The sequence below is a fragment of the Struthio camelus genome, chromosome W (assembly GCF_040807025.1).
Source record: "Struthio camelus isolate bStrCam1 chromosome W, bStrCam1.hap1, whole genome shotgun sequence".
NCBI lineage: Eukaryota > Metazoa > Chordata > Aves > Struthioniformes > Struthionidae > Struthio > Struthio camelus.
The window spans coordinates 3,224,238-3,249,209 of NC_090981.1; the positions used below are offsets into that span (position 1 = coordinate 3,224,238).

The following is a 24,972-nucleotide window of genomic DNA, read 5'->3' on the forward strand; positions in this document are numbered from 1 at the left end:
TGCAGAAAATTGAGAAACACTGCATTGGTGCTGTTAAAATAGGACACTGACCTGAGTCTTGTTGGAAAGGGTTATAGATCCTACTGCACTAACATACATAAAACTACTGTGCTAAAGGTAAATGTCTGGGTGCAATAAACTATTTCCAGCTTCCTCTAACTGGATGAGCATGTCTGCCACTGGGAAGGGAAAACAGCAGGAAATTACAAACTAAGAAACCCTCCTGACAATTTATCACTGAGAATAATAAGTTTTCCTTATTTAAAGGAAGAGAAGTGACACAGCCTAAGAACTATCCACCTTTAACAAGATCTACCTTGTATTTAAGCCTGTTGTAGAATCTTAGCCTCTGTACAACTTCTGTGGAAAAAATAAAAGAAAAAAATAACCTAATAAGGCATGCATATATAATCCAGGCCATTTAATTGCAAAAACATAAAACAATACGTTGATAAAATATTTTGAAAAGTCCACATGCTTAAGACTCACTTACTCTGGCAAAAGAAAACAAGGAAGAAGAGTTGCAGCATTAGCCAGATTAGCACTAACCATTTCTTCACATTGTGGGGAAAAAGGGAAGATTAGTTTGAGTAATTTTCTTTATGCTGATCTGATTCAAACTGTTTCTATATTCTATTTTTCTGAGTACAATGAAATTGTATTAGAGAGAAAAACTACCATTTTACCTGTTTAGTTATTCCCTTTGAACCTAAAAAACAATTTATCTTCAAATAAAACAATTCCAAAAATCAAGTACACTTTTTTCCCTGAAGGGATTGGGCCACATTGTCTTCCATGTGGCTGGTAGTTTCAATTACTGAATTGAATTATTTAGAATTGCTAAACTGAATTATTTTAAAAGAATAGTTTTTTTTCTGTTCCTCCAACACCATCTTGGGGGGGGGGGTTGGGGTTGCTCTTTTTCAATTTCCTTTTTTTCTTCTACAGTGTTTGTACTATTTATTGACTCAAAATGACTGTTGCAGATAATTGTCTGAGGCATCTCAGTGAACAAGTGACTTCCAACAGCAGCACAAGCTTTTTTTAATAACACTTCTCTTCTTTACAAATACAATAAAAGCTGATGTTAACGTACCTTACAAATACAAAACTGTATTGTACTGCACTGAAGATGGAGTTAAATCTTTGAATGAAAACACACCTGGAATCTTAACAGACAAGCAAAAATGCCTCTGAATGACTAATAAAGGTTACACCAAGAAGCTGCAAAAGCTGCATTAATGGGCATCCAGATTCTTGCTAAATCTACTGTATGGCTTCCTTTTCATATGCCCATCACTATGTGCAAAGTACAGCACCTACTTCCAACCCAGGTGACTCACATTTATGTACTCTTATATTAGTGGGAAGCTGCAGGTGATGTCTACAGGAGTGAGAAGGGACCTTCCTGGGTAAGATCAGCTGGTTAGGTGAGGAGAGGGAGCAGTGGTGAGAGATTGGCAGGGAGGACCAGCTCTGCCAGGCTCCTTGGAGGAGCACTGCCCTGTGGAGGTGGATGGATGATGGACATCCACTAGCCAAACTCTTGTATCAATTTTCCTGGAAAAAAATGGAGGGAATGCATCACAGAGAACTGCCTCTTGTTTGCCTACACAAAACCTACCTCCAGGATGAGGCTTGCCTTTAAAAACAGGAAAAGAGAGGAGAAAAAAAAATCTAGTAAGGTCTTCCCTCCACCCCATTGTGAATTTTACTGAAACATCTTAATGTGAATGCAATTAACTTCCAGGAAAAAAAACTAGCTGTGTTCTAATTCTGCCTAGGAAAATGTGCTAGGAAATCACTGAGCCAAAACAGACCTCTGCAAGCACAATGATTGCAGCACACTGATTCTTGCCAGCAATAATTACAGTCCAGCAGGGCAGAAATCAAATTTTCAGGCAAGGCAGCTAGAAAGCAAATAAAAAACAGAGATGAAGAAAAAAAGCAGCAGGATAGAAAGCAATGGGGGGGGGGTGGGAGGAACAGATTATCTGACCTTAGACTCTGTATTGAAAGCACTCATTTTAAAATAACAGCTGTTTTCTTTTTAGCACTAGTTCCATTCTTGCTTGACAGATATCTTTTTTCCTTCCCTTTCCCTTTTCTCTATGTAGTTTCTGGCTCAGCAGGGTGGATTTAGCCTAATATGTTGCATTCTGTCGTTTGCTTCCCTTCACAGTGATACTGCATTGCACGTCTATAGGCAAAATCAGGTAATATTGTTTTACCTCAGAGTAGGAAATACCAACTAGAGATTCAGAAATGATTTGTACACTGTGAGACACACACTGCACTGGAACTTAGGGTTTTCCAAGTTCTGCATGCATGTAAAGGCAGGGTTACCTTGGAAATACAAATTATGGCTACACATATGCAGATGTGCACCTGTGATCTGCTTAATGGCAGCTGCCAAATCAAAGGACTAGCTAAGATCAAATACATCAAATAGATGTTGAGGAGTTTCTTCAAACAGAAAGCAAATTAAGTAATAGGAGAGACACCCCCAGCAGTGGTATGAGTATTCAGATACGTAGGGGGACAGGGAGTAGACTGTAATAATTTAATTGTAAAATTTCTGAATTCTTGAATTCTTACAACTTGTTCCCCTGTCTGATTCCATAGTAACCATTCATTTTTCTGCCCCTTACTAATTTGGGTGACATGGAGCTATTGTGTGTGGAGAGGACAGGACTGTGTGGGGGGAGACAGACAAAAACAGCTCTATGTAGAGGGCAGTAGTCCTATAATGAGCAAGTCATACAGGCTTTTTGACACAAAAACTTGCTCATTTTGCTTTGTAGGCTTTTCTCTGAGTTAGCATAGCTGTGTCACCATTTGATATATTCAGGTCTAGTTGAATATATAAATGATAACACTTTCAGCAGTATGAGCTACTACACTGCAAACATTTGTATTCTACATGGGTGAAGTTGACTTTACCCCTAGAATGAGAAGCAAGAGTAAAAGGTAGGGGCCATAGCCATAGATATCACTAACTGCAAATTCTCCAGGTCACGGGATGGGAATTAATTTGAAAAACTGTTTTGAAATTCTTTAGAACAGTTTTTGATGAGATTAATTACAGGGCATAAAGATTCTTCCCAACTACTGGCATATTTATTTCCTCTTTTAGTGCCTTTTCTAACCAAAAGTGAGTCCTTCCCTCTCATCACACTGATTTTTTTCTGGGACTTATTCTGAAAACTTCCTGGAGGCAGAAGAGCTTCTTCCATTCAGACTGAATATGAATTGCTGTGCAGTACCAGGCTATGCTTCAAATTGCTAAAATATTCTATTACACACAAACACTTCTTTTTTTTAAATTAGGGTTATCCTCAACAACTTCAGAGTGAGAAGCAGCAGCTGAAATGTATTCAGATTTTTAGCTGGTATTTATCTGGAGGGAGAGGAAACAATGCTAAATCGGTAGGGAGAATGCTGTGCCCAACTGCACTGAAAAGCATTTTGCTCTCTGTCACAAAGGAGATAAAGAAGAAAAATTATTCCCTACACCTTGGATTGACTGTGCCTGCTGACTATACAATGGATAGCAGAAGACACAGTAAAAACCACTGTAGCAATAATGAGAGCAGAGAAGGCAGCCAACAGTACTCTCTTTATATACTGTATTTGTGGCATCTTAAGAATGCTGCAAGTTATTCATGCTTTTAGAGCTGGGAGCATTTTTCATCATCATTTCACTATGATATTGGGGGGGGTGGAAACAGTGATATAACTTTCATTCAAAGTGATTTTTTTTTGCTCTCTCCAAAATTTTTTAATGTCTTTAAATATCACTTCTTATGAAAAAACAAATTGTAAATGCCTCACAGTTACATAAGTCAGAAAGAAACATCTCCCTTTTCTACAGAGAAGCAGGCACAGTTGTAAATATACCCTGAAACTATTCTGGCTGAGAGCACAGGTTCAGCAAAGCAGGCAACTTGTTCTGGAGCACACTTTAGCACTTATAATTTAGCTAGGCCTACCTGAATATTTCAGAGGAAAATTCCCCTAAAAAGAAAAAATTTGAGTTTAATAAAACAAACCATTAAAGGAAGTCAGTTATACAAAGCCTCAAGATAGTTAAGATAAGAGGGGGAAAAACACTTCCTTTTTTCTTGCACTAAATAATCCTGTTTAACTCAGGGGAAAAGCAGCATAACAAAGATCAAAGTGAGCAGGTAAGTAGCTGGATAATACTGGAGAAGAAAGGAGATGGTCAAATAAGGGAAAATTCAGCAATAGGAAGATTAGAGAGAGGAATGTTTAGGGAAAAATTAAATCAAGTGGTGTGCTATTCTGAGGAATAAGAAAGAGAATTCCAAATGAGGAAATAAGAGGGAACAGATATGTAAGGGAAGAAGTTTGAATGCTGACTGTAAAGTTTCAGAAATTTTACATTTCCTTCCACTCCATGACAGCACTGCCACACTTCACATTTTTCTTTGATCCCATAATTTGTCACAGACTCATTATCTGGTAAGAAGTAGGGAACAAACAAAAAATTCAGTGCTTATAAGAAAGGCAGCAATTCTGCAATTCAGAAGCCATCTAGGTCCACAGAAAATTGTCAAATATTATTGTCAATGTTTGGCTTCTCCTGTAATTGGTAGCTTTTGTTCCAGGCTGAGACAGCTGTGTCAACTACTTAATGACTGAAGAGAAAAGGCTATGGAAATCTCACAGCTCTGCCCCGCGTAAAAAACTTTATATTTTGCTATCTAGCTCTTCAGATAACCTGTCTGTATCCAAGTCTGGGTAAGCAGAATGTGCATGTCCCTTTGAAGCCTTTCAGCACTGCCAACCTTTTGGAAGGGAACATTCATATTTTCCAGTGGAGTAAATGACAAAAAATAAATACTGACAGTAAAAACATTGAAAACAACCCTTTTCACTTGTACAACAACTTTCATGCAATTGCTACCTTAGGCCATTTACCTCTCTGTTCAGGCAGTGAAATACTAGTTCCTCATTTCAAAGTTGAAGAAACATGAATAAATATAAATTGCAAGTCACAAAGAATATAAGCAGGGGAATAGAATTTAGAGACTATGCTTTAAACCACTAGGCTGTACTCATCAACAGATTATGATGATAGACACAAATTGATGTGTTTCCATGTAGACTTGCAATATTGGAACTGGGCAAGTATAGTGAGGAAAGAGAGATGGTTTTGGGTGAAGAAATGGACATTTTCTTTCGAAAATTGATGTATCCTGAGCTCCTTCATCACTCTGATTCAGGAAAGAAAAGTGAAGTAAATGTGATGTTGTTCACTTCCACCATCTCTTCTTCTGTAGAGAGGGTTCATAGAAGTTTGGAGAAGAAACAATATCAAGCTACCCCTACAGATTTTTTTTTTTTCTAAAATAACATAAAGTGACTTAAATTGGTTAACAGTAAAAAGGGACATGAGTGCATAAAATAAAGACGCTTTATCATCTGGAAGGCTTTGTCATCTGAATCCCAAATAGCAGGAATTATAACCAATTAAAACCTAATATACTGGAGTTCATTAGCCCTACTTGTCCCAAAGCAGCTGCTATCCACAAACACTGATTCACTAATACTATAAGACCATGTATAGGTTCCTGCATGGCATTCTTCTAGGTGTGTGGCATGTACCTAGAAGAAGCCTCTATAAAATGCATTTGCAGGAGATGCTACATGCCACCTTTAGAAACCATAACCCTATCAAATTGGTATTTCTACTGGAAAGCGCTCTTCTGGCAGAGCAGCAGGCACCTATGCCACGGACTGGAGGGGTTAGAGTCAACTTCGATCTCTGCCTGTGTCTGATCTTCTGAGCGAGACCCATGTGCATACCATTTCAGTTTTGTTTTACACTTTAGAGACTCAGTTATCTCTGGTATTTGCGTGGATTTGTGTGTCTGCTTCTCTCTACAGCTGTACATGTCCCAGTAGTTCATTCATGGAGACTATGAACTGACAGCAAATCACAGCCTTAGATATTGCTGTTTTTGTGTAAATAGGCTCCTTTTGGCACGTAACCTCAGATCCTCAATGTCTCTGCTCTCATGCTAAACAATGAATCTTGGGTAGGAAAATTTCTGTAAAAACCAGCCAAGTAAGCTAGTGTCATTCAGGGCTTTTAATGAGCAATTTAACCCATAACCCATCTCTTGCTCACAGCTAGTAACCACTGTAAAATTGAATTGTTATTCAAGCCAAAGTGTAATATAAAAGCCATGAGTGATGTTAAGAGCTCACCACTGAGACAGATAGACCTAATATTCTGTTATTTTAAGGGAACGAAACTCCAATTTGGTCATTCCCGCTGCTGTATATACTGGAAAATTATGACTTGCAAGTCACTGTCTTAACTCTATCTGTAGGACTTCCATGCACAAATATGTCTTCCGATTTTAATTTCAACTGAAAACACTGACCTTAGAAGGAGGTGTTGTGAGTTCATTAGGTGGGAAGGTATTAAGCTGGGGACCCAGACTCTTGCTCCACCTAAAACTTCAGTTTCTAATTTTGCTTTGCAATTTATTATCAAAAACTCTGATAGTACATGGAAACCCAGGTTGCTTTGCCATTGATGATGCAGGCATGTGCCTATTCTGTATTTAAGTTGACATCAAGGCCATGATAACACCCAGAAACAAATCAACAAAAATAGCCATGAACTATTAGTTTCCTAGCCAGTTTGCTAGTGATACTAAGCAGGTAAAACTTGGAAAATAAATCTCAATTTTTGTAAGGTATTCATAGAGGACAGTAAATTTGCAGATGTTGTTGTATCTACATAGAACCCGCATCTCATACAGTGAGCTACTCGTCTATGGCTTTTAGATATTACAGCAGTAAAGAAAGGGTTTCTGCCCCATCTGGAGCCAGAGAAGAGGAAATTCTTTTTTCCAAAAAAAGGCAAGAAAAATTACAATTCGTTGGACACCACAGGGTCAGGGAACGAGAAAGATTTCTGAGCAGTATGTGTAGCATATAACCTGTATTGAATACTGCTGACTTACTGATTGCAAAAATTGGCCTATATTATCTAATGTAAAACTTGCTGTGCCACATGCTACTGTTCTACCTTCACTTTCTTTATTGGGACAATTGACAGAGCTCTATAATGATTCAGTGTGCATTTTGCAGAATTACTTGTTAACAGTGTGAATAGGACAATGGGTATCTTCACAAACATATGCTTTTAAAGGGCAAAGAAACTTTTTAAATTTAATTTCTCCAGCTGCAGTTTTAATCACAGAATACATAAGAAGGGAAGAGATTTATTTTAAGTTACATTAGTCTCTACTAGGTGACTCCATCTGTGATAATTGGGCAGGGAATATGCACCAAATAGAACAGAAAATGCATGCTTACTGAAGGTAAGCAACAGATCAGGGATTTTCTGTAACTCTCTAGGTGGCTCAAGTCACAAAAGGGCTATTGGTCTTTGCAGACTTGAGCTGAAGATGGCATAGCTGAGGTTCAGGACAGACCAAATAACTAACTGTCTAAATTGCAAACTTTTGTTTTGACAGTTGGTCTGACATTCTTGTGCTTTCTGTCAGCAGGAGCCCTACTTCATCTGCCACCAGTTGAAAAGTGACTGCTAGGATCAAAAGCTTTTCAAGGCTTCAGTGCAATACAACAGCTGCTTTTGTCTCTTTTTTGATGCAAGTAGCTGTTTTGCCTGTGGAACTTGTTCTCTCGATTACTGAAGCACAAGGCACAAAAACCTGGGTCTAGGATCAGATTTTGTTCTCAGTGGAGTCAATGGCAAAGCCCAACTAGCTTCAGCTGACTTCTTGTCAGCTTGCAGGTCTGAAAAATTAAAAGGTTTACCTCCTAAGCAAAAAGGAGTCAAATAAGGTTTACAGATTTTAAAACTACCCTGTAATCATAATTTTAACACATATTTACAGAGGTAGGGCCTACTTACTAGATTAATCCTATTGACTGGAAATGATTGGATTGGAAGTTTATTTTTCATGAAAATTAAGGAGAGTTGCTATGCTCACTGCTCGACAGCACTGGCCCCTCCATTAGGATGCAAAGGACTAATCGGAATCAATTCACTTTACATTGGAAATCTTACAGAATATTTTGATGGGCGAAAGGCCAGTTGTTCTAGCAACCAGCAGATCATTAGTTATATGGTGCTCCCCTGCTCCAAATCTTTACTGCCAAGTTACATGCTATTCACAGCAACTATACTCCTGCAGAAACTAAGATTTTACTGTTTGAGAGATTACCACGTCATCTTCCACCTCCTCTATAAAAAAGATTCCATCAGCATTAAGAAATCTTGGCTGCAATAATTTATTTGTTTACTTGTTTATGAAACCCAATTTCTTTAAAAAGCTGGAGCTCAGTGAGCTATTTTAATCTTTGTGAAGGGCCAAGGAGAGAAAGAGACAATATCCTGGTATTATTAAAAACCAGTTGACATAGCTAATATGCAGTTCAACACATATCTACATGTATGTTAATAAACACTTGCAAATAATGTTTAATTAGATTGCTAATTCACTGAACTTGCACATCCAGCTGAAAAAACAGTTGTTTTTGTAGCCAGCATATGATCAGGTCAAGCTTTTGCCAGTATAAACTCTTCTAGACACACTGACAGGTTTGCTCCAGCCTTTTCAGTCAAACAAAAATAGAAAGCTCTGGAGAAGAATAAGTCTTATTGGTAGTTCGAATGGAAAAGAAATTGCTAAATCACTCATCAGCCTCTCAGTACTTTGGGTAAGTAACTGATGAGCTGAGTCAAAATCCTGTATTAGTCGGATAAAACCAAGGTACGAATGTTAGCTTTGCAACTCAAGCCACTCATACGCTGAATCTTTGTATTTCTGGACAATTTGGTTCCACTTCTGTTTGAGAGAAAAAGCCAATAAATAAGCAAGCATTTTCATGACTCACACTGTCCTGGTCTCAGCTCATTGCGCTTGCCAAAGGGGCCTTTCCCCATGCCTGCCCAAAGAAGCATCCTCCTTCCTCTTCTCCCTGCTCTGCAGAGGGACCCATTCAGCTCGCTGGAAAGCACACACTGACTCAAGAACTCACATCGCTTTTCTGGGAATAAGGCACTCTGGCAATATGCCAGTCTAAGCTGTAAAATGATTCAGTACTCCTGAAACAGTGGAGCAGCCTGTATTTGCCAGATAACTCAAACACCAGAATTACTGTCTTTAAGGATGAATAATAAGGCTAATTTATTTATTAAGACAGAAAAAAACACTCCTTTGCAAAGCTGGAAACAGACTTTTGAAGTATAACCAAATGTAACGTGTGTTCAGACACTATCTGAAGTGAATTTTCTTCTAGTCTGTTACTTGAGGGATTCCCCTCCTAGCTGCCACTTGACTACAGGGCTGAGCGAGGACTGCAGCAGGTAAAGTCCCTGCCAGATTGAATCCTCAGGGAACACCCTCACCTGCTCTTCACATTCTGAGTTCAGCAGGGTAACTCCAGAATAAAAGTGAGAGATCAGAGAACAACCTTGGAGACAATCTTGTTCTCCTCTCTCTCTCTCTCTCTCATTTTTTTTAATTTATAGAAGTCCTTTATATTGTGCCTTTGGACAAGTTGATATGGAATTCAAAGGTCCCATGTGAAAAATTCTGTTTTCTTTCCTTAAAAATTCCCCCTTTAATCCTCCCCAATTTCTTTTTTCTTAGTGGCAGACAAGGTATCATCAAATTTGCTGTTGTAGCTTCCTCTGAAGTTACATGGAGGAGATGGGAACAGGTAGAAAAAGTGCTCATAGTAATTTTCAAAAAAAGGTGTTGACTGGACTTTACAATACTACTTCCTGCACAATTAGCTTTGGTGAGCCTTCATGCTCTTATTTTAGGTAAATGTTTTTTAATAATTCTTTGTAAGTGTAACAGTAGTGAATCTCCATAAATTATATATAAGTCACTCTCCTGCCCTTGTATTCTACAGTTATATGTATAGACACCTATATTCTATTTAATTCTAAATAGGTTTTTATACCATATACATTTCTAAGCACCTTGATTCAAATAGATTTCTGAATATAAGCTTGAATGTATGCAGTGCCAACACAGCTAAGTTCGCAACGTAATTAAACCTACTCATTAAATAGAGAAGTGAAATTTGCTCTGTTTTGCAAACCTAACAGACTTAGGTCTTTCATCTGCTATGGCCTCACCCTATCATTCAGTTTGCATACTCAGATTTTATTCAGCAAATAAACAGAACACTGCACATCTAATAGTAAGGCATACAATTCAGAGACCATTCTTTAAAAGTGAACATTGAAATGTCAGAACTTGAAAAACCTCATTTCCTGTGAAGAGGGTAACCTTTGTTACGATTACGCTTTTTCCCTGGCCACCACAATTCTGTTAGGTTTATAAAAGAGATGCCAGTCATTTATATGTTCTAAATAGGTACAGTAGAAAATCTTGTTTTCAAAGTTTTTTATTCCTTTCCACAGATAAACTTGCATTTTCTTTTCTCTTTGGAAATTTCCTCTGCACATCTGTAATTCAGCTGTATTTATGTATTTTACTGTAAGAGCATCTTCCTGTCTGTACCTATTTGCATTTATTTGTTTAGCTGCACACCATAATATGGCAAGTCTCTCCCATACTGTCTACTTCGCTACTTATGAATTTAGTAGCCACAAAATCAGACAGCCTGGGAGACCGGACCCATCAACTTAGGAAAAATAGCTGTGATCAATTTGGCTGCTGCTGAGCTCTAATAAGAGACAATCTTTTGCATCTTCCTTCTATTTGTTTTGGGAGAGGGAAGATCTGAGCAATGACAATGCCAGTTCATCAAGCAGTGTTTTGTCTTATGAACGACAAAAATCAGAAGGTCAAGCCAGAGGAAGGAGAAGAGCTGGAGCAGATGTGGAGATATGAAACATCTGGCTATATAGAACTGGTGAAGCCTCCACTCACTCCTGGGAATACTTCACGCCTCCAAGGCCATCTGACTCCTCTGGCAATGCTACCTTCATTATTATGAATATTGCCATTCTTCTACATTTATCTACATCATCATGAGTCTTAAAGGACACCATTAGCTTAACAACTACACCACAGGTAGAAAATCTTTTCAGCTTACCACTGTTAAAATTTGCACTGTCTGAGTGCAACTGAGATACCTGAGAGAAACATCTGTTTTAATGTATTCCCTTTGTGCATAGTTGGGTTAATGTTACAAACTCAAGCTCAAAACACCTATGGGCAAACCATCTCCTGGCTGCTGGCTTTTCACCTGAGAGGTAGCTGAGGAGTACAAATGGTGACAGAGGTGACACATCTGCAAAGCAACTTTTAACAAATGCACCACCTTGCCTGGAATAAAAATCCTGACTTGATAACCGCAAGTGAAAACTCCATAGTTAACTTCACAACAGCAGAGTTTGTTCAAAGCCTGACAATGAAGTCTGGAATTAGAGGCCTGCAATAATCTAGATTTGCATGTTTTCGAGAGTCTTGGTAACTTGATGTCTCTCTATTTCTCTCTCTCTCTCTCTCTTTTTTTCTTTCTTGATTTCTTGCTTGCTTCCTTCCCTGCCTCCCTCCCTTCTTCCCTCCTTCCTTCTTTCATTCCTTCCTCCCTCCCTCCCATGTAGGTCCTGTACATGTGCATTATGATTATTAAAAATGTTAACATAAATGGGCACATTTACAGCATCAAAGCTATAAGAGGCACAGGGTTATCATTTCATCTGAATTCTGACTGTGGGAGGAAGCAGCCCATGGGGGATGCCGATAAATGGACAAATGCCCAGGCCAGCTCCATCAACCAGCTATGGTGCAACAGCAGAGTGGAGCTGCATGCTGCTGCTATGTCTTTCCTGCAAAGTTGTCCTAGACAACCCCCTCCTGCAGCTCTCCAAGGTAAATGCCATGTGCTTATGATATGCATAAATGTTTAGTTATGAATGAGGAAGGCTGGCTACTTTTTGATGGATGCATGAGCTGCTGGTTAGTGACCAGGGTACTGCCCTCTTGGCAAGTTAAATTGTATAAAGGAATATCTTCTGCTCTTTTGCAAAGCTCTGGCTAAAAGGACCAGCCTTCCTATTGACCCTTCCTAACCATTACTACACCCACATTCAGTGGTATCATTCACTCCATGTCCTGTTTTCAACTGAAATTAAAAGGCACAACAGAGGATGAAGTTAAAGAGAACTCAAAGAGAACTTCAGAAAAGAAACACCTATAAAAAATCTGAGTCAAATCCTTTCTCTTGAATGTTACCCTACACAAAGTGTTGCAGGCTGTTAACAACCTGGAATTTCAGGGAGCTGTGATATGAATTGAAAACAGATCATGGGAGAAGGATTAAGTTACAAAATAGAAGGATGTCTATTCAGTCAGTCTGCAAGAAATAAAAGCTACTAGAATTTAATTCCAACCGTTTTAAAATGTGATTTTGCTTCAGAAATGCTTCTGCAAAAGCAGCCTCATGGAGCTCCCAGAAATTATTGAAAGATCTTGTGTTCATCTAGAAAGTATAAGTATGTGTAAAGGGATAGCCTGCCACTGCAGAATAGGATCCTTGGGGACAAGCTGCTTTCTTTTCCTTTCACACATCTCCATAATAAAATAATAGCCCTAGTGATACTTCTACAACTGCACAGTATCTTCAAAATATGATCGCAGTGATGGATATACAATTACACTTTCTTCTGAGGGTTTCTATAGTTGAAAGTGGTAGAATTTTAATCACAGTATGCCTGAGGATGACTGAAAAGTAATAATATCCATGTCCTATTAGCTACATTTTGTTCTGTCAAAGTAAACATAGGGGAATTTACAGAGGGAGCAGAACTATTGGATTAATCACTTTATATCAGGAAATAGACTAAAGCAAACAAAAGTCTAATATAGTGATCAGATTTGGGAATACTACATCCTTCCCTTATACCTTTTAGAGTCTAGATCACCATGATCAGATTTGTAAAATCTTTCAGCAGGCTCCTGAAAGACTCAATCAAAACAATTTATTGAGCTTTCTCTTCTCAGCTAAGGAAGATCTGAACATACCAGCTCCTTCTTCTTCATGCACTCCATGAGGATAATGAAGAGGTGCTGTGCTTGCATTCGGGTATAGGTGAACGTCTTCTGGATGGTAACTAGCAACTGGTCCCTAAAAGACTCATTGATAAGTCTGAAATTCAGAAAAAAAAAAGAGAAAAAGCAAAATTCTGTTACTAAAATGGACAGCAAAAATGGACATAAGGGAAAATGTTGCAAATTCAGGCAAGTAGGAGTTAGACAGCAAAGCACTGAAAGTTGTTCTGGACAGGTTTGAAGGGCAGGAATTGCTGAAAGCATCAGAGACAAACTTGAAAACATTGTTCTAGAAAAATATGTTGATCATCGTGTTGAGATCCCTCATCTCCAAAGTCTTTATTTTCAGTTCCCAGAAGTTGCATGACAGAAGGTCATTCAAGCTATCAGCTATGTGGGGTTTCCTAATGAGAACAAGAACCACACTGTCAGCCTGCAATTTGAGGGACATCAGCACATCTAGTTGAACTGAACACCCATTTCTACCAGGGAATTAGCAGAATTTAACTCATATTTTGTTTTATGAAACCAGGGTTATTTCCGTTTGTCAGTTTTTGGTCTTAACTTCAGTATCCCAATAACTTCATCTCACAACATTGATGCTGTGCAGAACCAGGTTAAGAAAAGCATAAAGAATATTGCCCAGCTCCTGAAACCACCCAAATAAACCATTTTGCTTTTGTTTATGCTGATCATCCAGAAGTTTAAAGAGTAACCATTTTTATGTGCCTCCTAAGTGCTAATGTTAATACTTGCAAAAAGTTGGCCAACAGCAGAAAGAAATAGTAATGTTTCATGGAATATCAGTAACCGAACCACAGCCCTTGATATCAGGGAGTCTAATCATCATGACTGTTCTGGAGGAAACACTGCTATTCTTAATGTCTTACAAATTAGTGGGCTCAATAATTTGGAACATGTATCCTTTGAAATGTGAAAGCTTCTGCACTATAGCAGTTTTCTCACTTAAAATGTAGCTGAGTTTTTCAAATTAGCTGAGTCAGAATGTTTTAAAGGCTAAGTCAATGCTAATCATCTGGGGATATGAAAATCAGAAAATGTTCATCAGTCATATTTTATAAGAGAAGAAAAACAAAGCTTTATGATTAAAGCCTTGCAGCAACTGCAAAGAATTATCAGAAGCAGTGCAGCATCTAAAAGTTAGTGCTTGCTTATGGCAACTGCTTTGAGATAATAAAGACCAAAATCCTGTTTATTTCATACCATTGGTAAATGTCACCTGTACCTCTCTGGAGCAAGGAAGCCTGAATGAGACTGCAAGAAATTCACTACAAAATTGAATTTCAGATATGATTCAAATATCTTGTCATCCTACCTAGAGCAAACATGTCCTTAGAAGGGATAATGAATGGGGCTAGGAAAGAGGGCTAGAGGTGCATAGGAGAATATATAGATGCTGGCATATGGAGTGCACATGTTCTCTACTCTAAATTTTACTGTGGGTGTAAATATCTTTTGTGGAGTGGAAGACCTACTCAACACAAGAGACCTGCAAGTCATATGCAAATTTGTTGGGATTAAAATGAATTAACATGGGATTTTAGACCATCCCATGGATCACTGTTCTCTCTACACCTGGCTCCTCCTGGTGTCTTCTGCTTTCTTATGGACTCTTCTTGAATGGAGAGTTTCCCTCTGTACATCCTCTTTTCATTAAAGAGCAGTACAGCCCCAGCTGTACTTTTCCCTGGGATGTGTAAGCACTCATTCCCTCTAGTGTGATCAGCTTTCCTCACAAAAAGGGGGCATATGATGAGTTCGGTGGAAACCACCAGCCCTCTTCCTCGGGGGGTGGCAGGAGGAGCTGGCAGTGGAGGACTTTCTGTACATGGGGAAACAAGAAAAATAACCTGACCTACTGTGTAGAAGGAAGGATGCTACAAGTACATGGAAACATGAAACAAGATGTCAAAGTCCTTTGAAAGCTGAGTTGCATCTAATACACCTGTTTGCACAGGCAGAAATACAGCTTCACTTCACATGGAGATAATCAGCTTTGAAAGGCTGACACCCCGAAGAGCATCTTGTAATTACAGCAAGTTAGGTCTCCTCAATCTAACATGTTTTGTGCTGTACATTCAGAAGTCATATGTGATGTAAATTCTGAAGCCTGTTTTTAGGGCTCTAAAAAAATCAGTTGGAAATTTGCTTCGATCAAGAATACTGCTCTTAAAAAGAAAATGGTGTGGAAAGGAGCCATCACTGTAAATATAAATGGTTCAGAAGTATACATTTTTCCATCCTTCAAACTAAGAAAAGGAAAAGGGGACAATCACGAGGAGCAAATTTTCTAAAAGCATCAACTAGAGAGTCCTAAAAAAGAGGTTTAAATAAAGTTCTTATTTCTGTTGGAAACAATGTGAAGTGTATGACAAAATACATACTTGGAAACATCTGAAATCAGAAGCTTGAACCAGGGAAGATTTTCACAAAGGTTTCCAAGGATCCTGGGATAAAGCTCATCCTATTTTCTCATCATGATTGAATTTTCTTAAAAAAAAAAGTTTAGAACCCAAACCTGAAGTTTCATTTAATGCAATCAGCTTTCTCTCAGGCTAATACACACAGAAGCAAGAGAAATTCACTTTGACAAGCATTGAGTGAAAGCACAATTAAGTCCTCAGGGTTTGCTCCCAAGGCTTCCTAAGCAGTCATCACTTTTTTCCTGAATTATAGCTATGGGAAACCATATCATATCATAAGTTTAAACAGCACGTGAAGCAAACTCCATGTGAAAGCTATAGAGTTCTTTTAAAAAATCCACATAATGAAATGGTTTCCTAATTACACAGAATCACAGAATCGTTTAGGTTGGAAGGGACCTCTGGAGATCATCTAGTCCAACCTCCCTGCTCAAGCAGGGACCTCTAGAGCATATTTCCCAGGATCACATCCAGATGGGTTTTGAATATCTCCAGCGAAGGAGACTCCACTACCTCTCTGGGCAACCTGTTCCAATGCTCTGTCACCCTCACAGTGAAGAAGTTTTTTCTCAGGTTCAGATGGAACTTCCTGTGGTTAAGTGTCTGCCCATTGCCTCTTGTCCTGTCCCTGGGCACCACGGAGAAGAGTCTGGCCTCATCCTCTTGACACTCCCCCTTCAGATACTTGTACACGTTGATGAGACCGCCTCTCAATCTTCTCTTCTCCAGGCTGAACAGGCCCAGCTCTTGCAGTCTTTCTTCATAGGAGAGATGCTCCAGCCCTCTAATCATCTTTGTAGCCCTCCGCTGGACTCTCTCCAGGAGTGCCATGTCTCTCTTGTACTGGGGAGCCCAGAATTGGACACAGGACTCCAGGTGGGGCCTCCCCAGGGCTGAGTAGAGGGGCAGGATCACCTCCCTCCACCTGCTGGCAACACTCTGCCTCATGCAGCCCAGGATACCCTTGGCCTTCTTGGCCCCAAGGGCACACTGCTGGCTCATGTTTAACTTGTTGTCCACCAGCACTCCCAGGTCCTTCTCTGCAGAGCTGCTCTCCAGCAGGTCAGCCCCCAGCCTGTACTGGTGCATGGGATTATTCCTGCCTAGGTGCAGGACCTTGCACTTGCCTTTGTTGAACTTCATGAGGTTCCTCTCCGCCCACCTCTCCAGCCTGTCCAGGTCCCTCTGAATGGCAGCACAGTCTTCTGGTGTGTTAGCCTCTCCCCCCAGTTTAGTATCATCAGCAAACTTGCTGAGGGTGCACTCTGTCCCTTCCTCCAGGTCACTGATGAATACATTGAACAAAACTGGACCCAGGACTGACCCCTGGGGGACACCACTAGCCACAGGCCTCCAACTTGACTCTGCGCCATTCACCACAACCCTCTGAGCTCGGCCATCCAGCCAGTTCTCAATCCACCTCACTGTCCACTCATCTAGCCCACACTTCCTGAGCTTGCCTAGGAGGATGTGATGGGAGACAGTGTCAAAAGCCTTGCTGAAGTCCAGGGAGACAACATCCACTGCTCTGCCCTCATCTACCCAGCCAGTCATTCCGTCATAGAAGGCTATCAGATTGGTCAAGCATGATTTCCCTTTGGTGAATCCATGCTGACTACTCCTGATCACCTTCTTGTCCTCCAGATGCTTAGTGATGACCTCCAGCATGAGCTGCTCCATCACCTTCCCAGGGATGGAGGTGAGGCTGACTGGACTGTAGTTCCCTGGCTCCCCCTTCTCACCCTTTTTGAAGGCTGGAGTGACCTTGGCTTTCTTCCAGTCCTCAGGTACCTCTCCTGATCTCCAGGACCTTTCAAAGATGATGGAGAGTGGCCTAGCGATAACATCCGCCAGCTCCCTCAGCACTCGTGGGTGCATCCCATCAGGGCCCGTGGATTTATGGATGTCAAGTTTGGACAAAAGATCTCTAACCTGATCCTCCTCAACCAAGGGAGAGTCTTCCTTTCTCCAGCCTTCCTCTCTTGTCTCCAAGGTCTGGAATTCCCAAGGGCTGGCCTTAGCAGAAAAGACTGAAGCAAAGAAGGCATTCAGCAACTCCGCCTTCTCTGTATCCTTCGTCACCAGGGCACCCGCCCCATTCAGCAGCAGGCCCACGTTTTCCCTAGTCTTCCTTTTGCTACTGATGTATTTGAAGAACCCCTTCTTGTTGTCCTTGACATCCCTTGCCAGATTTAATTCCAAATGGGCCTTAGCCTTCCTTGTTGCATCCCTGCACACTCTGACAACGTCCCTGTATTCCTCCCAAGTGGCCTGTCCCCTTTTCCACATTCTGTACACTTCCTTCTTCTGCTGGAGTTTTGCCAGGAGTTCCTTGCTCATCCATGCAGGTCTCCTGCCCACTTTGCTCAACTTCTTACTCAGAGGGATGCACTGCTCTTGAGCCTGGAGGAGGTGATGCTTGAATATTAACCAGCTCTGCTGGACCCCTCTTCCTTCAATGGCCCTACCCCATGAGATTCCCCTAAGTAGGTCCCTGAAGAGGCCCAAGTCAGCTCTCCTGAAGTCCAGGGTTGTGATCCTACTCATTGCCCTGCTCCCTCCTCGGAGGATCCTGAACTCCACCATCTCATGGTCACTGCAGCCAAGGCTGCCCCCAACCTTCACCTCTCCAACTAGACCTTCTTTGTTCGTTAGTACAAGGTCTAGCATTGCACCTCTCCTCGTTGGCGTCTCCACCACCTGAGTCAAGAAATTATCATCAATGCTTTGCAGGAACCTCTTTGACTGTTTGTGCCTAGCTGTGCTGTCTTCCCAGCAGATGTCAGGGTGGTTGAAGTCTCCCATGAGAACCAGGGCCTGTGATCGTGAGGCTGCTTCCAGCTGTCTGTAGAAGGCCTCATCGATGACTTCCTCCTGATCAGGTGGCCTGTAGGAAACCCCCACAACAGTGTCACCCATGTTACCCTGCCCTTTAATCCTTACCCATAGGCTCTCAACTTGCTCTTCATCCACCCCGAGGCAGAGCTCCATACATTCCAGTTGCTCCCTCACATAAAGAGCAACTCCACCACCTCCCCTTCCTGGCCTGTCTTTCCTAAAAAGCCCATAGCCATCCATGACAGCATCCCAGTCATGTGAACTATCCCACCATGTCTCTGTCACTGCAATGAGATCATGGCCCTGCGACCGCACACAGATCTCTAACTCTTCCTGCTTATTCCCCATGCTGCGTGCATTGGTATACAGGCATTTCAGAGAGCCAGTCAAGCACGCAGGCTTCCCAGGAGAGGTGCAAGAGGATCCTCCATAGCCATGTTGCATGCTGTCTCCCCTGGCTGCATGCACCCGCTGGAGGCATCCTGACTTGAGTGGTGTTTTACTGACTCCCCTGCCACTATACCACTCCCCTTCCCCCATCTTGCCTAGTTTAAAGCCCTCCTTACCAGGCTGGCCAATCTGTTGGCAAAGACACGCGTGCCCCGCTTGGTGAGGTGGATCCCATCTCTCCCCATCAGCTGTCGATCTTCAAACAGGGTCCCATGGTCATAGAAACCAAAGCCCTGTTGCCAACACCAGCGGCGCAGCCAGCTGTTAACTTGGAAAACTCATCTACTCCTCCTCCCATCCTTTCCCCTCACAGGCAAGATTGAGGAGAAAACGACCTGGGCTCCCAGACCCTTCACCACCGTTCCCAGAGCTCTGAAGTCCTGTTTGATGGTTTCCAGTTTGCCTTTTGTGTCATTAGCACCCACATGGAAGAGCAGCAGAGGGTAGTAGTCGGACGCGTGGACAAGCCTTGGCAGTCTTTCCACGACATCTCTTATTCGAGCCCCTGGCAGGCAGCAAACCTCTCTGGACAAGAGGTCAGGTCGGCAGAGAGGTGCCTCTGTCCCCTGCAGCAGGGAGTCACCCACAACAATCACTCGCCGCTTCTTCCGGGGGTTCCTGCACGGCACAGGGTCTGCCAGGCCAGTTGCCTCCCTTGGAGCCGTGCCCAGCCCCTCCTCAGCTTGGAGGGCGCTAAACTTGTTCTTCAAGGGTAAGTCTTGAGGAGGAGCAAGAGCCTTTCTCCTTCTACGAGAGGTCACCAGCTTCCAGCCCTCTTCAACAGCGTTATGATGCACCTTTACACATGGTGCTGAGCCCTCTGACAACTCCGCTGCAGTGGGGGCTGGGGACTCCCGGAGCTGAACAGTCTCCGAGAACGCCCTGTCAATCTCCCGCTCATCCTCTCAGATGCTACGCAGCCTACTAACCTCCTCCCGTAACTCCTTTACCTGGTGACGCAACTGGTCAACCACAGCACACCTCACACAGGAGAGCTGACTGTCAGCCCAGGCCTCACGGAGAGGCCCCAGGCACTCCCTGCAGCCTGACACCTGCAGAGCTGCATCTGCTGTCTGAGGGTCTGTCTGGGTTGAAGCCTCAGACACAGCCGATGCAGCACCTCCAGCAGCCACTGGGGAACGTGCTCTGCAGCGTGTCATGACCATGCCCCGGGGAAGGACACACCACTGTGCAAAATGGAGAGGTGCCTTCTTTGCCTTCTGGCGCCCTTCTGCACAAACTGCTGCACAAACTGCTGCATCTGTTCACTGCCTCTGTTGGCTGCACTCTAGGCCTGGCTCTTATATAGGCCTCTGCCTAGCAGTGACTCACAAGGGTGCTTGACCCACCCAATCAGGAGCCACCTGAAACAAAAGCCCCAACTCCCTCTGACCAGGGCAGCCCAGAGAGCTCCTTAGCAGCAGCCCCACCTAGCTAGGACTTCCCAGGAGAAGTTAAGTCAAGGCCCCCTGCAGGAGTCCTTGCCCAGCTCTCCCTTCCTGCTAGCAGCAAGCACCGTCTAGTTCCTCGGGGGTCCCCAGAAAGTCTCCACAACTCCCAACAAGGCCCACAAAAGGCCCAGGCAGAGCCCAGACACTGCTGCGCAAACTGCTGCGTCTGTTCGCTGCCGCTGTTGGCTGCGCTGCCTCTGTTGGCTGCGCTCAGCCAGCCAATTACAGGAATACACATCTCAAAGTATCACTGCTCAGAAGCTTGTTGTCATCATTTGACTTATGCAGTTTTCTAACCTTATAAAGTACATATTTTAATGTCTCAGCTCTACAGCTCTACAGCTCTACAGCAAGCCTTATTGCCTTATTCTCCTGTTCAATGTCTTTGTGAGACAGAAAACTTGAAGTAAGTATAATCAGAACTAGAAAAAAAATAGCAAGCCTTCTAATAAAGCGTACATAGTCGAGTTAAGCTTTGTGCAAACTGAAAGCATTCATGTCAAGACTATATCACGTAGGAATCTATTAAAGTTAGAACCTCTTAAATCAAAGATCCCAATTGTGTAATCCAGCTGGGACAAATGCAACCTGCACCAGGTTATTAAAATGTCTAAATCTATGATGCATATACCAAACCTGATGCATGTAAAACAGGTAACTTCATAGACCACTGTGAACAAAACTTGCAGGTGGTGTGATGATTTATCTGTTATGCAAAACCAACCGTATTCGCTACACATACAATTGTAGCACACATTTTTAGTATCACAAATTCCTGATTTTAGGCTCTGAGGAAAAGAGATGGACCCTAGAGTCTTGTGATTTTAGTTCTTACCTAAAATATAGGAGATTCTCAACCCCTAACATCAAAAACAGTAGATGCAGCAGCCTCTGCCACATGTTATAAGCCTCCATATGCATAAGGCTCCATAGGCATCATGTGCCTCAGTTTACCAGATTGAAACTCTATGATCACATCTTCTTTCAAAGTCAGCATACTCCCCCCTAAGAAAACTGTATGCTTCATATTTAAAAACAAAGTGTCAGATGAAGATAGCATTTTTATCATCTTTCTGCTAGGCTTTGATACAGAAAATATTTTGCAGTGTACCAATAAAGTCCTGTTTCAGGCATTTTGGTGGCATAACTCCCTGAATTCCATTTACTTCATCATGGCAGCAATACTGCAGGTAACTTGCTCCTGCCTAGAAAAAATTTTCAACAAAAAGACAATTCAACCTGTTCTTTTCTTTTCCCACATAACTAAAACCTATTCTTTCATTCCCTACATACCTAAGATAAGCCCATTCCCTGTAAGTTTAGGTACCAACTACTTTATTTCCAGAGGAGCTGGGTTGCTATCTTATATTTTGATGGAACTTAGGTACCTACTTTCAAAAATCTGACATCTAATCTAGAACCATATACATCAGTTTTCATTAGTTTCAGAAAACATCTGCTCAGAAGTGTTAAGAGCAATTTTTTCTTTTTTTTTAAAGGTGCCAGTATTAGTTTTGAAAAGCATTAGATCCTCAAACCTGATCTTTATGATCTTACCACAGGAAAAAAGGGAGGAAGATGTCTTGTATCCATCAAGGCAGGCCACTTGAAACAACTGAAGTCATAAACTAAATAAAGTGTCATTCTAGTTCTGTCCAAAATATGCTGGAAAATTTAACGACAAAGCAAAACTTCCTTCATTGTTTCAGCTGATCCAGTAGAGACAGATGACAGCATTTTGGCATCCTCCCTTCTCATAAAGAAATCTTTTTTGAAGTCATGCCTAATATCTGAGGAGATAATAGACACTCCACTCGATAACGTCACAGTCTTTCAGCCTCATGGCATATGATTTTGTAGTGAAAACTGGAGAGGATTTGAAAGATCTGGTCCATAGCCAGTTCCCTAAATTATTTAGTCATTTTTCTCTAGAGATCTGGAGTTGCACAACATGCTGGAGATGTACAATGATTATGCTCTAATCAGATTTCTAAGCGTAAGTTAGATTTCTTTAACTGGCTGATATTGAAATACTTTGAAATTCTCTAAATGAAACACTTCCATTCAGTGCACTGCACATAATTTCTTTCTGATTTTTTCATTTGTGAATTCTTTTTTTTTATTATTATTATTCTTTTTATTCAGGATAAAGAAAGTTTATACATAAAATATCTGTGTGATGTGAAAACTGTTCCCTGCCCTCCTTTATGGGAAACTGAAGGTATTTTCTTTTTTAATTATGGTTTGGACTGTAGACAATTATACCATATGTAAGAAACAGGACCAGAGGCTCTGTTGATATTTATTGTGGTAGGAATTGTAAATAAGGCACAGATGTGCAACTCAGCAGAACTGACTGTATTTCTCTTGTTCTGAGAAGAGACAGAAAATCAACATACTTATTCCTTTTTTCCATTCAAACAGTGATGATTCCTAGGTGCTTTCATGAAGAAATGGTGCTGCTTGAAGTTATTCACAGGTGGTTGTTCTTCTACACCATTTTTGCCTGACTTCTGTTTATTGAATAGCTGTCCCCTCACGAAAAGAGAGTTGGCTGTATTTCAACAAAGAAATGACCTGTTTCTATGCAGTTTTTTGCTTTGCAAAGTGCTTTGGTACAAGAGAAAGGGACCGATATAAATGTAAGCAATGTGAAAACAATCTTACAAAATAATTCAGATGCAATACTAAACATCATGGTGGACATAGAAGACAGATATCCAACCTACATTATGATCCCTTTTGCTCAAAGTGAAAAAACTCATTTTTTTCCTTTTTTTTAATATTTAAGTCAAATGCTTTGGTTATGAAGCCTAAAAGCTATGCCATGGGAGATGTAGAGACAGATCAATCCAAAGGCAATCTTTAATGATTCCCACAAGAGGATGTATAGCTCATTTAAAGCAGAGAGAATGTTTTATATGTTTCCTTATGAACATCAGGCAAGAAGTACATTTTTATTGCATTGAACTGAATTCCTTAAGGCTCTCATGCTTGCAGGAGTAGAGCTGATGGAATAGTTAAGACACTATAAACTCAGCTGGGAGACTGCATTTGAATATTGCAAGTCATTTCCCATTCTGTAAGGAAATATTTGTCTAAGAAGTGACATAGCTTTAACCTAGTGTTTCATCTTTCTCTTTTTAAATTCAGCATTTAATTAAAAAAATTATCTGAGGATTAAAAATTACTACTGAATGATTCTATAAATAGTTGTGCTTTACAGTCATTTTACTTTCAGCTTGTGCTTGTATGCAAGAAAGGGAAATGAGAAGCCATCCTTGATTATACAGTCAAAAATACTTTGGCTTTGTGTGGAGGAAACATATATGAACTACTTGAATATTCACTTTCATAGCTTGGGTGCTTAGTAGGGGGCTAAATTTGGGGGCTTATGATTGCTCCTATGTTCTCACCCCTCAAAGTACTTCAATATATTTTCAGTTTTTAAGTAAATGAGCAAGTAAGTGCATCAGAGCCTGTAGATCCTGACCTTTCAGTTAGGGACAATACTGATAAGCAGCCACAAAGTCCCTCCTATTCACAACTTGGGGAAGGTTGCATTTAAGCCTATTTCTCATTTATGTGATCTCCTATCCATAAATTGTTTGTCAAGTAAGAAGATGTAAAGGGTACTGGGAACATGTCTTACTATTGAGACTGTTATTCGCTTGTAGCAAAATGGAGCCACCTTGTACATCCTTGAATGTTCTCTTCACAATTTTTGGGACCAAGACAATATGTGTTCTCCAATACTAAAGTTATGGTAAACTTAAAAAAATGCAGTAATACTGCATATCCGATATTTGTATTTAAACCAAGTCCAGTATGAAACACTGCATATTGGGCTTGCATCCCCCCCCCACCAAGTTGAACAGACTATTTTTGAGAGAGAAAAGGCACTTAGTCCTCAGAACTGACTGACCTTCAAAGATGTCTTTACTTTAAGGTACACTTCACAGTTCCTTCTGATCCATTTCTTACTCCATTACAGTGTTGCAGGCAGCCCTTCTGCAAGTCAGTGCCAGCACAAGTCTCCGCGCAGTGCTGGCTTGGGCCATCACTGCGCACTGCAAAATTTTGCTTACAGTTGCATTACATACCAGGAATCTGCTTTAGTGAAATTTCCTCCTGTCATACTGAGCAACTGTTTATTGCAGAAGAAACCTAAAGTAAGGCCTTAAAATAAGGCAGTGTTTCCAGCTTTTTATCTCAGGTCTTTTCAAGGATGCACAAAAGGTCACATTGCACAGAGATACTGCACCTTGCATAATATCAGAAATGTTTTTTTCCCTGCTATGTGAAATCAATTGGGAAGGATAAACAATGAGGAGAGAAGGCAGGCACAGCACAACTCTGTGAAACCCAATATGAAAGGGCCTTTGGGGTGGATGATTGCCCAGTGCTGCTCTTTAGGATCTCTCAGAGAGGAAGGATTGGTGCCACACTGATTGAAACTCAAGCAGAGAGCTACGTCTCATCCTCCTTCACCTCCAGACGTAGTTCTGTGTCCATGGAAACAAACTTTCAAACAAACTTGAAAACTCACAGCAGTGCTTAGTACGCACATACACACATTCTTATTGTATATGTAGAAAATGAGTCCATTTCTTGCCTGCAGTGAGTGGAAATTTAAGACACTGAAAAACAGTGCGATAATATTGACATTCAAATGCAAAGCCTGTTGCTGCCAGGAGTGATGGGGTTTTTGAGTGATTTAGATCAGATGTCCAGTGCATA

At 41.2% G+C, this 24,972-nt stretch overlaps 1 protein-coding gene across 5 annotated transcripts in view; it reads right to left on the reverse strand.

Annotated features, from left to right (window-relative positions):
- Positions 1-24,972, reverse strand: part of LOC104144135 (transient receptor potential cation channel subfamily M member 3) — a 397,790-nt gene that overhangs the window by 76,889 nt on the left and 295,929 nt on the right. For all 5 annotated transcript variants that reach the window (XR_011137448.1, XM_068925565.1, XM_068925564.1 and 2 more), the window contains exon 8: positions 13,023-13,146. Coding sequence is in view for 4 of the 5 variants with exons in the window: in XM_068925565.1 (XP_068781666.1) it covers positions 13,023-13,146 (124 nt within the window). In the remaining variant the exon portion in view is untranslated. The remainder of the gene's footprint in view (positions 1-13,022; positions 13,147-24,972) is intronic.